Source organism: Schistocerca nitens, chromosome 3 (assembly GCF_023898315.1).
Source record: "Schistocerca nitens isolate TAMUIC-IGC-003100 chromosome 3, iqSchNite1.1, whole genome shotgun sequence".
Taxonomy (NCBI): Eukaryota; Metazoa; Arthropoda; class Insecta; order Orthoptera; family Acrididae; genus Schistocerca; species Schistocerca nitens.
The window spans coordinates 382,082,778-382,099,911 of record NC_064616.1 but is presented as its reverse complement, the minus strand read 5'-3'; the positions used below and the strand labels follow the sequence as shown (position 1 = coordinate 382,099,911).

The following is a 17,134-nucleotide window of genomic DNA, read 5'->3' as shown; positions in this document are numbered from 1 at the left end:
CTGGAAAACAATAAAGTTTGCTTCAAATAAAAGTGTACAGGAGATACCATTAATTCATGTCATTTGAGGTTTATCAGGATAAATGTATTCTTAAATTTCAGTCATTTGTGGACTATCAGTATGTATTGGCATAATTTACAAATTGCTTTAAGTATGCTCAGTATGCAGCATAATAATCCAAGCAATGGCTGGGACTGTTTATTACTCCACTTCAATTCTGTCTAAATAAAACTAGTAATTACTGTGATAATTAAAGACATAACTGATAAAAGTCATCTGTAATGTAACATGAACTACTGATTTATTTTCCTCTGCTAGTCACCTTCATAAGAATGACGTATACAACAGTCTAGCTGTCAATGCAAACTGCCTCTTATTCCGAACGTTAATGATACATGACATTTTTTGTATGGTTTAGGTGCTTCAAATTTGTTTGTGTCACTCTGGATATTAGAACTATGCAGCACTACCCTCTCTTGTCTACAGGTCACATTTTTATATTTTTGTTGCCCAACTTGAAAATAGCAGCTTCTAATAAAAATGTTCCTCAGTACACAATGAAACTATATTAAATTTCCTAAAAAAAGATGCTATTCATTTTTTTCTCTAGGGCTAATTGATTTCTGCATTTCAAGGGATGAAAAAATTGTGGTATATTAAAAATATTGTTTTAACATTGTAAAATTAATGTTTATCTCTACATGAAGTGGGTTAAAAACGAAAATTAAATGTGTCAAACAATGTAAAAACCAAGATGGAATGTAACAATATTATGAAAGTGGCTTCAGCTGTCAGAAGCTGTGGTCTTGTTTGTGTGAGTTGCGTTTGCACATGGGCGTGTGTGTGTGTGTGTGTGTGTGTGTGTGTGTGTGTGTGTGTGAGAGAGAGAGAGATCTATTTTTGACAAAGGCCTTGTTGGCCAGAAGCTTATTGTGTGACAGTCTTTTTGTTGCACCTACCTGCGACCTGCGACTCAGCATCTCTGCTATTTGGTGAGTAGCAACTATACTTTTATAAAATTAAATGTGTGTACTGTGTTGAAGTGAAGTAGAGCTGTATTAAGGGATAAATTGTGTTCTGTGGGTGTAACACTGTGGAAGAGAGTCTACCCCTCTATGTCGTGAGAGGCAACTACAGTGTGTTTCACAAAGTTATACTGACCTTCCATAGTGTGCCTTATGAATAACTGGTAATGCAGTGCACAGACATGCCCAGGGGTTGTTTATTTTTTTCAAAATGCATTAACGCTATATGGAGATCAGATGTGAGTTACTAATAACACTAATGCAAGAAAAGCATATGGGCAGAATATATGTAAATCTCTGCATACTATTGCACAATAGTAGAGAGAACATTCAGTACAGCAGATGTAGTGTTCTCCCCAGGAAGGCAACTTTGCCCACCATGAGCGCTGCTCACTTTTTGGTTTACAGACAGACTGTACCTCCCCAGCATTTCCTGTCCAGTTCTATTGTATGAGCAGACAACAAAATAACTTCACTGAGCTTGTATTTATACAGTGGAGTTATTGTCAGTTTATTAAGTGAGTACTTATTTGCAGTTTTTATGTGAGCTATTATGTAAAAAGCACCAAAAAGCTCAGCAGCTGGATCTATCAACTACTTAACGCAATGAAGAGCCTGTCCCGAGTGTAACACACTGTCATGTATTCGACAATGTTGATTTCATTGTCTTCGTTATCACTGTCTAGAATATTTTTCACAGAATGGGGGTATCAAATGCGTCACCCCAGCCTGAGCTATCCCAACATCTGAAGAAGCCCAGAGGCTTACATTGTCTCCCTCTACAACAGAAGTACAGAACTTCAGATATTTCAAACTGAGTCACGCAAAGCATCCCAGCAGATAACTGTTGTGGACTTTAACACAAACCAGTACTATTCAAAAGGGCACATGCACACCCGTACTAGAAGGTACACCATCGATTTGTAATAAGTAGCTCTACCTGGTGCAGCCCATTCTACAAGTGCCAGCAATTTCTGAATGGAAAATATTTATGTTACCTACAAGTAACACAATAACAACACAATTAATGATGAGATAAATACAATAACTTTGTGGACATTCATTAATTCACAACCATGTGACTGCGACACAATTACACAGCTTTACAATACGCTATCAATAATGTACAGCAGTGAGGTGCTACAATTACCAATCCAGTCCCTTACCCACCAAAACTACATAAGTCACTCTCATCACACTTCAAAATTAAATGCTACTCGGTCACTGTTTGTATGAATGAATTTTATATAAAAGCTCACTTACCAACTGGAACTAAGTACTCATGTAATGAACTGAAAGTAACTCAACTATAAAAACACGTTCTCAGTGAAGTTATTTTGTCTATTTACAGAAGAGAAGTGGACAGAAAATGCTGGGAAGTTATAGTATGTCTTTAAACTGAAAATTGAGCAGTGTCAGTGGTGAAGGAAGTCACGCTTCCCTGAAGAAGACTACAGCTGGCAAACAGGATAACTAAGAATCAATTTCCCACTAGCAATGTACAACAGTGTGAAGAGATTTATGCAGGTTCTGTGAATCTGCTTTTCTTGCACGAGCATTATTAATAACTTATATCTCCATTCCATATATGCATTTTGCAGAAATAAACATGCCATGAGCAGGCCTATGCACTGTGTCACCAGTGATTTATAAGGCACATTGCAGATGGTCAGTATATCTTTGTGAAACACCTTGTAATTGCTTCTTGTGACATAATGGGGTATATAGACTGGGGAATTACCTGCTCGATCTTCAGTTTGTGAAGGAGGGGTGTGCATGAAAACAATCCTGGACCTACCACCCTCTCGTACATCCCTGCCCCTCCATCCTGTTACATCCATGGAACAAACTTTATTCCTTAATACAGCTCTAATGCACTTAGATGTGGTACATACATTCTGATAATTTTATACCATTAACACAATGTTTTTTATAATCTGCAATTTTTTTCATCCCACGCTACACGGATACAATTAGTCCTTGAGAAAAAAAAGATGAATGGGACCATTTTTATAGGAAATTTAATGCAGTTTAACTGTGTACTGGGAAAAATTTTTGCTAAAAACAGCTGTTTCCGAGTTATTCACGAAAAACATAAAAGAATGAACTTAAAATGCCCCTCTCCCCCCCCCCCTCCCCCACCTGCTCTCCAACCACACACACACACACACACACACACACACACACACACACACACACACACACACACACACCACTGGTCAGGATTTTCAGTACATTGTTAATGACCCTTCCTGCTACAACTGCTCAAAAATTTGTGACTACACAAATTTTTCTCCCAATTTTCTTTTGTTGACTGGACTATTATGTGTGTAAAGGCATCAGATTTTGAACTGTAGTAACATTATAAGTTAACTCATATCAGCAGAATCACAAAATTGACAAGAGAAATTTCAGTCCGTCCTCTTTGTTTCTGGAGTTTCAGCAGAGTTATTTGGAGAAGCAACTATGAGAAAGGATATACAAAATACACTAAAGAGCCAAAGAAACTGGTACACCTGCCTAATATTGTGTAGGACCCCCATGAGCACGCAGAAGTGCTGCAACATGACATGGCATGGACTCGACTAATGTCTGAAGTAGTGCTGGAAGGAAGTGACACTATGAATCCTACGGGGATGTCCATAAATCCGTAAGAGTACAAGGGAGGTGGCAATCTCTTCTGAACAACACATTCCAAATCATCCCAGATATGCTCAATAATGTTCATGTCTGGGGAGTTTGGTGACCAGTAGAAGTGTTTAAACTCAGTGTGTTCCTGGAGCCACTCTGTAGCAATTCTGGGTGTGTGGGGTGTCGCATTGTCCTGCTGCAATTGCCCAAGTCCATCAGAATGCACAATGGACATGAATGGAAGCACGTGATCAGACAGAATGCTTATGTACGTGTCACCTGCCAGAGTCGTATCTAGACATATCAGGGGTCCCACATCACTCCAACAGCACAACCCCACACCATTACAGATCGTCCACCAGCTTGAACATTCTTCTGCTGACATGCAGGGTCCATGGATTCATGATGATGTCTCCATACTTGTACACATCCATCCGCTCAATACAATTTGACATGAGATTTGTCCAACCAGGCAACATGTTTCCAGAACAGTCCAATGTTCGTGTTGACAGGCCCAGGTGAGGGGTAAAGCTTTGCATCATGCAGTCATTAATGATACATAAGTGGGCCTTCGGCTCTGAAAGCCCATATCGATGATATTTTGTTGATTGGTTTGCACACTAACACTTGCTGATGGCCCAGCATTGAAATTTGCAGCAATTTGCAGAAGGGTTGCACTCCTGTCACATTGAACGATTCTCTTCAGTCATTGTTGGTCCCATTCTTGCAGGATCTTTCTCCAGTGGCAGCGATATGCGAGATCTGATGTTTTATTGGATTCCTGATATTCACAGTACACTTGTCATATGGCAAAATCCCCACTTCATCACTACCTCGGAGATGATGTGTCCCATTGCTTGTGCACCAACTACAGCACCACGTTCAAAGTCACTTATATCTTGATGAAAATGAAATGAAATGTTGTGTGACGAGGGCCTCCCGTCGGGTAGACCGCTCGCCTGGTGCAAGTCTTTCGATTTGACGCCACTTCGGCGACTTGCGCGTCGATGAGGATGGAATGATGATGATTAGGACAACACAACACCCAGTCCCTGAGCGGAGAAAATCTCCGACCCAGCCGGGAATCGAACCTGGGCCCTTACGATTGACAGTCTGTCACGCTGACCACTCAGCTACCGGGGGCCATTGTAGCAGCAGTAACCAATATAACAAATGTGTCAGGCACTTGTTGTCCTACATAGGAGTTTCCGACCACAGTGCCATCTTCTGTATGTCTACATATCTCTGTATTTGAATATGCATGCCTATACCAATGTCTTTGGCACTTCAGTGTGTGTTAATCTAACTCAATCATTCCAAAAATATATCTTACAACAAAGGATTATCTTCTAAAATGGCAGGAATATAGTACATTGGAACTAACAGTAAATTCTATTACTGTATAAGAAAAGAATGCTACAGTTCACAGAAATCAAAATCAAAGATAAGTCAGATTAGAAACTTGAAAACATGTTTACACCACAGGCTTCATAAAACACTGATGAACACTATGACAAATGTTTTGTCAATAATCCATGCTAAAGTGAGATTAATAGTGACAGTGACAAATACAATACTAAAAGGAGTGATTCTCTAATATACTCTTCAGTGAATATTAGCTTCACTTCAGAAATAAGTGAAGTAAACAGTCATAAAAATTCTTTGATACAAGGAAAATATTTAATAAAGAGCATGAGTGTTTGTGTGTAAACCAAAGTTATTTCCCCCCCTCGGCAATTGCTTCTAATTAATATTGCAATTACTGAGCAGAAGTAGACAGTCAATTCATGCTCATAAATGCCCAGCATGTTAACTACTGTACAAATGATGTGATCCACATCGTAAAATTTATCATAAATTGTATCAATGTAACATATGCATTACCTAAATAATTTTTGTAATAGTCTCATAAAGGACTACTTCTTCTGGTCTGTCGTACAGTTTCTGCAATACTGGCTTCCAAGGGACACATATTCGTGCTCCAAAATTTAATGGTTGTGTTATAGTGACAATAACACTGCTTAGCACAAACAGAATGTACACAAATAGATGTTAATTACTTTCACTCTACAATTAAGAACTTGGTGAAAATGTGACTTAAGCAACTGGGTAAATAAGATGTATATTGGAAACATGCAAGAATTATACAGAATAACACAGACATTCATAATTACAAACTACAGCAAGTTTTGGACTGAAAAACAAAGAAGTAAAGACAAATTAGTGACTCAAAATATCATACATCTAGATAAAGTGCATGGTGCTGGTAAAATACCTAAACTTTTTTCTAAGACACAAGCAAATAAAAGTTACCCTTTCAGAGAGACACTGTGCTTCATTTTATTGCACTGTTAGTACATCAGTATGTGCTTCTTCCACATAAATAATGAGAATGAAAATTATTATTATGTATTTGTATCAGCAATTACTAACTGATGTTTTAGGCCAGATTTCAATGACAATTAAGGATTTTAAGTTACATTATTACGAGGTGCTGTAAATATGGCAAATCTGTGATTTTGACACACAACAGCAAGGCTAAAAAGTTAAGTTGTGTATTGATACCAATCATACACAGGGTGTTACAAAAAGGTACGGCCAAACTTTCAGGAAACATTCCTCACACACAAATAAAGAAAAGATGTTATGTGGACATGTGTCCAGAAATGCTTAATTTCCATGTTAGAGCTCATTTTAGTTTCGTCAGTATGTACTGTACTTCCTCGATTCACTGCCAGTTGGCCCAATTGAAGAAAGGTAATGTTGAATTGTGCAATCACGTCATCAACACAGATTTTCTGTGAATGCTTGGGCAGGCATTGTTGGTGACGTCTTGATTGGGCCCCACGTTCTTCCACCTACACTCAATGGAGCACGTTATCATGATTTCATACGGGATACTCTACCTGTGCTGCTAGAACACGTGCCTTTACAAGTACGACACAACATGTGGTTCATGCACGATGGCGCTCCTGCACATTTCAGTCGAAGTGTTCGTACACTTCTCAACAACAGATTCGGTGACCGATGGATTGGTAGAGGTGGACCAATTCCATGGACTCCACGCTCTCGTGACCTCAAGCCTCTTGACTTTCATTTATGGGGGCATTTGAAACCTCTTGTCTACGCAACCCCGGTACCAAATGTAGAGACTCTTCGTGCTCGTATTGTGGATGGCTGTGATACAATACGCCATTCTCCAGGGCTGCATCAGCGCATCAGGGATTCCATGCGACGGAGGGAGGATGCATGTATCTTCGCTAACGGAGGACATTTTGAACATTTCCTGTAACAAAGTGTTTGAAGTCACGCTGATACGTTCTGTTGCTGTGTGTTTTCATTCCATGATTAATGTGATTTGAATAGAAGTAATAAAATGAGCTCTGACATGGAAAGTAAGCGTTTCCGGACACATGTACACATAACATATTTTCTTTCTTTGTGTGTGAGGAATGTTTCCTGAAAGTTTGGCCGTACCTTTTTGTAACACCCTGTATACCATGAAACATTTTATATTCCAAATCAGTTCCTTGTGCATAAATTAGAATAACAGACAGGTCTGCCACACAATCAAAATTCAGGTAGAGAGCAGTTTTAGGAAATTTAAAGTAGCTCAATCTGAAACTGCTATCCAGAATTTGAAGATTATACTATGCCTGCTCTGACTGAAACATCACCCACATTGACAGTTCAATTTGTCAAGCTATTTTATACAAGCAAACATAATGATTCGGTAGTAGGTTGCTTTCAAGTAATCACCTGACAAAGTTTGCCACTCATGAGAATTGCTTTGTTTCTGGTGTGTTGAGTGACATATATTCAGCAGTTTCTAGAGAGTTTACCCACACTTTTTTAAATTTCAGAACATTACTGTATAAATACAAAAAAGTCACACTTATTGTTTGTGTCAGATTATTTAATTATTTCCTCTGCGGACCTCATAACAATTTTTGGGAATTATTTTCCCCATAAACAGAATTACGACTTTCAAAAATGTGACCAAAATTTGGTCTAAAATCTGAACTTACTATGTATTTTTAGGAAGTAAATTGTGACACTTCCTTAGAGCCATTTTCTAATGTTAAAATGGGGAATTCATTACGTATGAAATTACAAAACATAACAATGAAAATTTCAAAATACAACTAAGTGCACTAATGGTGATCAAAATGAAACTGAATGAAGTGTCTAGCAATAACAATAATTATATTTCAACTTTTTTTTTAGAAAGAACAAAACAGTACACAAGGGCACTATATGGACAGCAGGCTGCAGAGTGGTCTGTGGTGGGGAGCGTACCTGCACCCTCACCTGGGTCAGCGCCTCCATTCTTTGTTTTAGTTCTTCCTCCATCTCTGGTAGCTTTGCAAATTGTGCAAGTTTCTGTTCAGAGAGCTCCAGTTTCTCCTGGATGGCATTTATCTTCTCCTCTTGCAACTGTTAACACAGAGAATTGATTTATTTTTTTCAAAATAAGTTGAGAAAATATATATATATATATATATATATATATATATATATATATATATATATATATATATATAAAAAGATGATGTGACTTACCAAATGAAAGTGCTGGCAGGTCGACAGACACACAAACATACACACAAAATTCAAGCTTTCGCAACAAACTGTTGCCTCATCAGGAAAGAGGGAAGGAGAGGGAAAGACGAAAGGATGTGGGTTTTAAGGGAGAGGGTAAGGAGTCATTCCAATCCCGGGAGCGGAAAGACTTACCTTAGGGGGAAAAAAGGACGGGTATACACTCGCACACACACACATATCCATCCACACATATACAGACACAAGCAGACATATTTAAAGACAAAGAGTTTGGGCAGAGATGTCAGCCGAGGCAGAAGTGCAGAGGCAAAGATGTTGTCGAATGACAGGTGAGGTATGAGTGGCGGCAACTTGAAATTAGCGGAGATTGAGGCCTGGTGGATAATGGGAAGAGAGGATATATTGAAGAGCAAGTTCCCATCTCCGGAGTTCGGATAGGTTGGTGTTAGTGGGAAGTATCCAGATAACCCGGACGGTGTAACACTGTGCCAAGATGTGCTGGCCGTGCACCAAGGCATGTTTAGCCACAAGGTGATCCTCATTACCAACAAACACTGTCTGCCTGTGTCCATTCATGCGAATGGACAGTTTGTTGCTGGTCATTCCCACATAGAATGCGTCACAGTGTAGGCAGGTCTGTTGGTAAATCACGTGGGTGCTTTCACAAGTGGCTCTGCCTTTGATCGTGTACACCTTCCGGGTTACAGGACTGGAGTAGGTGGTGGTGGGAGGGTGCATGGGACAGGTTTTACACCGGGGGCGGTTACAAGGGTAGGAGCCAGAGGGTAGGGAAGGTGGTTTGGGGATTTCATAGGGATGAACTAAGAGGTTACGAAGGTTAGGTGGATGGCGGAAAGACACTCTTGGTGGAGTGGGGAGGATTTCATGAAGGATGGATCTCATTTCAGGGCAGGATTTGAGGAAGTCGTATCCCTGTTGGAGAGCCACATTCAGAATCTGATCCAGTCCCGGAAAGTATCCTGTCACAAGTGGGGCACTTTTGTGGTTCTTCTGTGGCCGGTTCTGGGTTTGAGAGGATGAGGAAGTGGCTCTGGTTATTTGCTTCTGTACCAGGTCGGGAGTGTAGTTGCGGGATGCGAAAGCTGTTGTCAGGTTGTTGGTGTAATGCTTCAGGGATTCCGGACTGGAGCAGATTCGTTTGCCACAAAGACCTAGGCTGTAGGGAAGGGACCGTTTGATGTGGAATGGGTGGCAGCTTTCGTAATGGAGGTACTGTTGCTTGTTAGTGGGTTTGATGTGGACGGACGTGTGAAGCTGGCCATTGGACAGGTGGAGGTCAACATCAAGGAAAGTGGCATGGGATTTGGAGTAGGACCAGGTGAATCTGATGGAACCAAAGGAGTTGCCTGTCCAATGGCCAGCTTCACACGTCCGTCCACATCAAACCCACTAACAAGCAACAGTACCTCCATTACGACAGCTGCCACCCATTCCACATCAAACGGTCCCTTCCCTACAGCCTAGGTCTTTGTGGCAAATGAATCTGCTCCAGTCCGGAATCCCTGAAGCATTACACCAACAACCTGACAACAGCTTTCGCATCCCGCAACTACCCTCCCGACCTGGTACAGAAGCAAATAACCAGAGCCACTTCCTCATCCTCTCAAACCCAGAACCGGCCACAGAAGAACCACAAAAGTGCCCCACCTGTGACAGGATACTTTCCGGGACTGGATCAGATTCTGAATGTGGCTCTCCAACAGGGATACGACTTCCTCAAATCCTGCCCTGAAATGAGATCCATCCTTCATGAAATCCTCCCCACTCCACCAAGAGTGTCTTTCCGCCATCCACCTAACCTTCGTAACCTCTTAGTTCATCCCTATGAAATCCCCAAACCACCTTCCCTACCCTCTGGCTCCTACCCTTGTAACCGCCCCCGGTGTAAAACCTGTCCCATGCACCCTCCCACCACCACCTACTCCAGTCCTGTAACCCGGAAGGTGTACACGATCAAAGGCAGAGCCACTTGTGAAAGCACCCACGTGATTTACCAACTGACCTGCCTACACTGTGACGCATTCTATGTGGGAATGACCAGCAACAAACTGTCCATTCGCATGAATGGACACAGGCAGACAGTGTTTGTTGGTAATGAGGATCACCCTGTGGCTAAACATGCCTTGGTGCACGGCCAGCACATCTTGGCACAGTGTTACACCATCCGGGTTATCTGGATACTTCCCACTAACACCAACCTATCCGAACTCCGGAGATGGGAACTTGCTCTTCAATATATCCTCTCTTCCCGTTATCCACCAGGCCTCAATCTCCGCTAATTTCAAGTTGCCGCCACTCATACCTCACCTGTCATTCGACAACATCTTTGCCTCTGCACTTCTGCCTCGGCTGACATCTCTGCCCAAACTCTTTGTCTTTAAATATGTCTGCTTGTGTCTGTATATGTGTGGATGGATATGTGTGTGTGTGCGAGTGTATACCCGTCCTTTTTTCCCCCTAAGGTAAGTCTTTCCGCTCCCGGGATTGGAATGACTCCTTACCCTCTCCCTTAAAACCCACATCCTTTCGTCTTTCCCTCTCCTTCCCTCTTTCCTGATGAGGCAACAGTTTGTTGCGAAAGCTTGAATTTTGAGTGTATGTTTGTGTGTCTGTCGACCTGCCAGCACTTTCATTTGGTAAGTCACATCATCTTTGTTTCTAGATATATTTTTCCTACGTGGAATGTTTCCCTCTATTATAACCTTAGGGGGAATATAAACAAAGATGATGTGACTGTGACTTACCGAACAAAAGTGCTGGCAGGTCGATAGACACACACAAACATACACACGAAACTCAAGCTTTCGCAACAAACGGTTGCTTCATCCAGAAAGAGGGAAGGAGAGGGAAAGACGAAAGGATGTCGGTTTTAAGGGAGAGGGTAAGGAATCATTCCAATCGCGGGAGCGGAAAGACTTACCTTAGGGGGAAAAAAGGACAGGTATACACTTGCACACACACACATATCCATCCGCACATACACAGACACAAGCAGACATTTGTAAAGGCAAAGAATATATATGAGTGGAACATTTTTTGATGAGGTAAGCTACTTCAGACACTTTATATTGTAACAACATTTTGGGTTTGCTGCATCAATGGATTAGTGGTACTGCCATACAAACAAGTGAACCACAACTATCTCCTTTTCATAGGTGATTGTCTACAGTGGTTAAATAATTTGGAAAAAGCATATTTTTGCCATCATCTGTAAATTTTATGTTTATTCTCTACTGGTTTTGATGGTTACAATCATCTTCAAGGAGAAAACATTGTAAATCAATGGATCATCCATATATTCCCACCAAGTATGAGCCATACAAATGTAAAACATATATAATTGTCATAATAGGCTTTCTTAACACAGTCCATATAAATACACTGTGCCTTTTCACAGTTACAGTAGTGCATGTTTGGTGATAACTCCACACTTAATAATGACTGGTCACTTACTAAGTGTGGAGTTATCACCAAATGTGCATTACTGTAATTGTGCCATGGCACAGTGTGTTAATATGGACTGTGTTAAGACAGACTATTATGACAATTATACATGTTTTACATTTGTGTTGCTCACGTATGATGGAAATATATGGTTGACCCATTGATGTAAAACATTTTTCGCCTTTAAGATTTTTGTATCAATAAAAACCAGTAGAAAATAAACATAAAATTGAACAGCTGATGGCACAAATATGATTTTTCCAAACTATCTCTATGCTGCATTTAATCAATATACTCAGAAGTTCCATCTCATTGACAGGTTTACAGTCAAAAGTCTGGGAATGCAAGGTCAAATAAGAGTCAAGTAACATATTAATTAATTCCCATCACCTACTTGCCATGAACTAATTATGGTGGTAAAATCAGAGATTCTAGCGCATACAGATATCTATTGACAGTCGTTGTTCCCATGCATCAATCATGAATTGAGTGTGAAATGGAGGACACTATACTGGTACATGTAGAACTTTTTGCAACATACACTGCGGCTTGCGGAGGTGTGGAGAGAGCGAGAGAGAGAGAGAGAGAGAGAGTGTATGTAACTTACGGGCACTCAACACCAAGGTTATAAGCACCCTTACACACATTAAAAGAAACGAATGTGGATAAAATCTCTAAAATTGTTGTTAAACACTGAGAAGGAAACCTATAAAATGACACTCAATGACTTCCAATAACACTCAATGAGTTCCACCCAATCATGTTGAGTCACACAAACACTCTATCACATAGGCTTTAATGAACTGGAGAATAGAGAAAGATACTATTACTGGGATTAAAACATACATAAAAGCTATAATAAAAGCACAGCAGAAATGTGACTGGCTGACCACTTACAAAAAATATAGGTGAGCCAGTCACCTTGTTAACACACCTCCCCAAAAATTTTTTGAAACAGGTTGGACACAAGACAAAATCTTAAAACTCTGACAAAATTCATTTCAATGTCACTTAAAAGAGAGGGTAACTCTGCCGCTGCCCTTTGGTCTGAAAATAAAACACACTCTAGTAAAATGTGACACACAGTTACCTGTGTGCCACAAGAACCACACACTGGAGGACACAAGAACCACACACTGGAGGATCCACTCACCAGAACAAGAAGTCATGCGCCAGAGGACTGTGGCCTTTGCAAAGACAAATAAGCAAGACTTCACCCCATCTTCATGGCCAAAAGGAGGTACACCACGGCTGTGTAGTGGGCTTTACTAGACACAGCTTATTATCAAGCATTTCCAGACGCTCTTCTTCCCTTCGGCGTATGACTCTGTACCTCAACAGTCAGACAAGAACCTGCAGAGGGATGTCACACTGAACTAATCAAGGATCAAGATATGCCTCCTTGGTAACTACATTCCTCTTTTCATTCCCTGCAATATCATGCGCCCTGGTACCCAGCAGAAGGACACCTCCTTTTCCAGACATTGCAGCTACATGAGGCCATCTCGGATATCCTGAACAGCTTTATCCTCTGGGTACAAAGTTTGCAGACACTGAAGGGCACTCAGGGAGTTGGAACAAACAAGGAATTTAACAGGCAAGGCACACCTCATCTGCTCCAGTGCCCTCAAGATTGTGGACACTTCAGCGTCAAGTACAGTGAACTCTGGAGGCAACTGAATCTTGAGGACACAATCTGGGAAAACAACAGAGCAACCAACAGAGCAACCAACAGAGTTCCCCTGTTTAAACCCATCTGTGAAGACAGCTACATAGTTGTGGTGCCAATTTAAAATGTTGAAAAATGTTGCATTAAAAACAGAAGCAGAGTGCAGTCTCTCCTGTACAGCACAAAAACTAAAATTACTCTGGGCCTCAGCTGTAGGCAGGGTGGCAGTCAGTAGAAACCCCAGATCTGAGCCGTACATGCCCCACACCAAGGGACTCCAGAACGCATTTTGCACAGATCACAAATGGCCTCATTGCCCATGAATATTTCGTAAAGAGGTGTTCCATAGTTGGACAATCAACAGTATAGTATGTTGGGGAATAGGGAGTAGCAAGAGCTGACACCCCTGATGCACCATGAGAAGCTGCCACTGGCTGGTAAGTGCAGTTCACCAGCCTCACAGTAATGACAGAACACTGGATCCTGGCTGATAGTGGCAACATCCTCTGCCATTGTCTGTACAATGTCTCCAGGTGTCATTTGGATACACCCCAATCCAACAACACTGCTATAGGTGACCAACTGCCTTGTTGGCTGAGAAGCTTCCTCTGGAACAGGGTAGATGACTGTATCCGGCTCAGAGACTTGAAACCTGTTTGTCAAATGAACTGGGGAGACCCTACGATCAGCACCTCGAAAAGTCTTTTGCTGCCTGCCAGACCTTGGAATGATCTCCCACTTGACAACAGGTGAGGGGTCAACTTCAGTGCAGGCAGTATCCGGGGCAGTCAGAGCAGCGGACAGATCGGGGGACATGTGGGTCATGCTCGGCATCCCTCGCATCCCCGCGTCCGATCCCCAATGGTGATACCCCTTGGCAGCAGCATCAAGCTGTGTGATTGAAGCCAGCACTGCCTGGAGCTGTGAGCAAAGGGTCACCAACTCAACTCGCATCTGTACACAGCAATCACAATGCCTATCCATTACTGAAGTCGCTCCTATTTGAAAACCGTAAAAATATGTATAACCGAATGGTGCACTCACCATATTAGCAGCAGGAACACACGATGTTCTCTCACTGATGGTCTAACCGTCACTGAGCTGTTCCTTATGGGAAATGTGTGTTGGCTACAGTAGAATTATTCAGCAGTCAACTTCAAATGGCAACTCTTTATATGTTCTCAATAGCATTCTGCAAAAAGAATGTCATCTTCCCTCCCGTGATTGTCAATTGAGTTAACGAAGCATCTCTGTAATAGTCATGTGTCGACTGACCCTACTGGTAACAAATCCAGCAGCTCACCTCTGAATTACTTCAATGTCTTCCTTCAATCTGACATGCTAGGGATCCCAAACACACTAACAGTACTAAAGAATGGGTCACATTAATACCCTATATCTGTTCTCCTTTACAGATGAAGCACACCTTCTTAAAATTATCCCAGTAAACTGAAGTCAGCCATTCCCCTTCCCCACTACCATCCTTACATGCACACTCTATTTCATATCGTTTTGCAATGTTAAACCAAGATATTTCACTGAAGTGACTACATCAAGCTGCACCCTACTGATGCTGTATCCAAACATTACGGGGTTGTTTTCTCAACTCATATGCATTAACTTACATTTTTCTACATTATAGCAAGCTGTCATTCATGACACCAACTAGAAATTTTGTCTAAGTCATTTTGTATCCTCCTGCAATCATTCAACAGTGACACCTTCATATACACCATAGTATCATCAGCAAACAGCGGCAGATTGCTGCTCGATCTGCCCATCAGATTATTTATGTATATAGAGAATAAAAGTGGTTGTACCATGCTTCCCTGGATCACTCCTAACAATGACAATGATGACAATGACAATAATGATGACAGTAAATCTACAGGAACTCAACTACATGGTTATTGGTCTTTGGATTCTCTCTTATCATCTGAAGATAAAGGTATGGGCATTTTTTTGTCCTCGTCTTTGTTCAATAGAAATAAAACGATTGCATGTTTTGTACTAGGTACATGAATGGGAAACTAGCCTACTAAAATTCATCTGTTGAAATATAAAAGTAAGATCATCATGCATAGGAAGTATGAAAGATGGTTTATATTCATTTCATCATCTGCTCGAATCTGTGACAGGTGGTGTCCTAGGTCCATCTGATGATGCACGGCTTGGGTACTTATACAATGTTTGAGGATGTTGTGCACCATTCAATGTTTCTTATTGTTATTGTACAGAAGTTCAAGAGTTATTTTGCTATGTACAATTCTGAGACTGCATCAGGAAATACCCTCCTTCTTGAGCTTCATAGCAAGGTATTCCACACCTGGTTGGTGTTTTTGATAGTCTGTAGATCATTGGCTTGCACACAATATTTCTGTGGTGTCACTGCCAGACACCACACTTGCTAGGTGGTAGCCTTTAAATCGGCCACGGTCCATTAGTATACGTCGGACCCGCGTGTCGCCACTGTCAGTGATTGCAGACCAAGCGCCACCACACGGCAGGTCTAGAGAGACTTACTAGCACTCGCCCCAGTAGTACAGCCGACGTTCATAGGAATGGTTCACTGACAATTACGCTCTCATTTTCTGAGACGATAGTTAGCATAGCCTTCAGCTACGTCATTTGCTATGACCTAGCAAGGCGCCATTACCAGTTATATTGAGCTTATTATAAAACCTATACCGTCAAGAGCGATGTACACCAATTATGGATTAAAGTTAAGTATTACATCATCTACGTACTTTATTTGCAATTCTCAAGACATTGTCCTGTTCCAGACCTCACGCCAGTCTGCGTGTAATTAAACGCGTGCATTTCGGCCTCCTCTAGCAACACGGTGTTGGCTCTTCTGCCAACACTACATTGGCGCCGAGGATTTTGTGTTTGTTGATAGACTGATTTCATTGTGTCATGGCTTCGCCACAATCTCCAGATGTACTGTCCGCATTTTATCGCTTGCAGAATCAGCAGATGCAGGCCTTATTGGATGCCCTTGGACAGCTCATCCAGGGTCAACGTGCAATGCAAAACGATGCGGCCGCCGCCGCTCCACCGCTACCGCAGCCACAACATGCAGTTGCACCACCTTTTCGTCCTTTTGATGCGGCACTGGAAAGCTGGACGGAGTGGTCACGCCAATTTGGATTCCATCTCGCCGCCTACAGAATTCAAGGTAACGAGCGGCAGCCTTTTTTGTTAGCATCCGTCGGGGTGCACACGTACCGTGTGATAGTGAAATTGTTTCCCCGATGCAACGTAGCAACTCTGTCCTACGACGAAATGTTGTCTGCATTCGATGCATATTTCAAAGAATCAGTCAATGTCGTTGCAAAAAGGTATACGTTCTTTCGTACAAAACGTATGGCCGGTCGAACTAATCGGGAGTGGGTTGCAACTTTGCAAGGCCTTACTAGGGATTGTGCTTTTGAGTGTGAATGTGGACTCCCTTATTCAGATACAATGGTACGTGATGCAATTGCACAGAATGTTTCTGATGTACGTATCAGGGAACAGATTTTGAAACTAGTCAATCCCTCCCTTCAACAAGTGGTGGACATATTGGATAGGCAAGACACACTTGACCTTGCTCAGGAATCATTTGAAACTTCGCCAGCTGTGTGTCACATTAACCGGCCCGCCAGGCGAACTGCACGGAACAGTAAACAGCCCTCGCGCCCGTCCGCGCTGCTGCCGCCAAGCTCTCCGCTACGTTTGCCGCGCCAGCAAGCAAATGCAGTGCTAAAGTCATTCCCGCGGTGTGCTACTAGACATTCGC

General features: G+C 41.8%; 1 protein-coding gene across 1 annotated transcript in view; it reads right to left on the bottom strand.

The window, feature by feature from the left end:
- Positions 1-17,134, bottom strand: part of LOC126249243 (liprin-alpha-1) — a 401,613-nt gene that overhangs the window by 177,257 nt on the left and 207,222 nt on the right. The window contains exon 10 of the mRNA XM_049950901.1: positions 7,956-8,093. Within this exon, the coding sequence (XP_049806858.1) occupies positions 7,956-8,093 (138 nt within the window). The remainder of the gene's footprint in view (positions 1-7,955; positions 8,094-17,134) is intronic.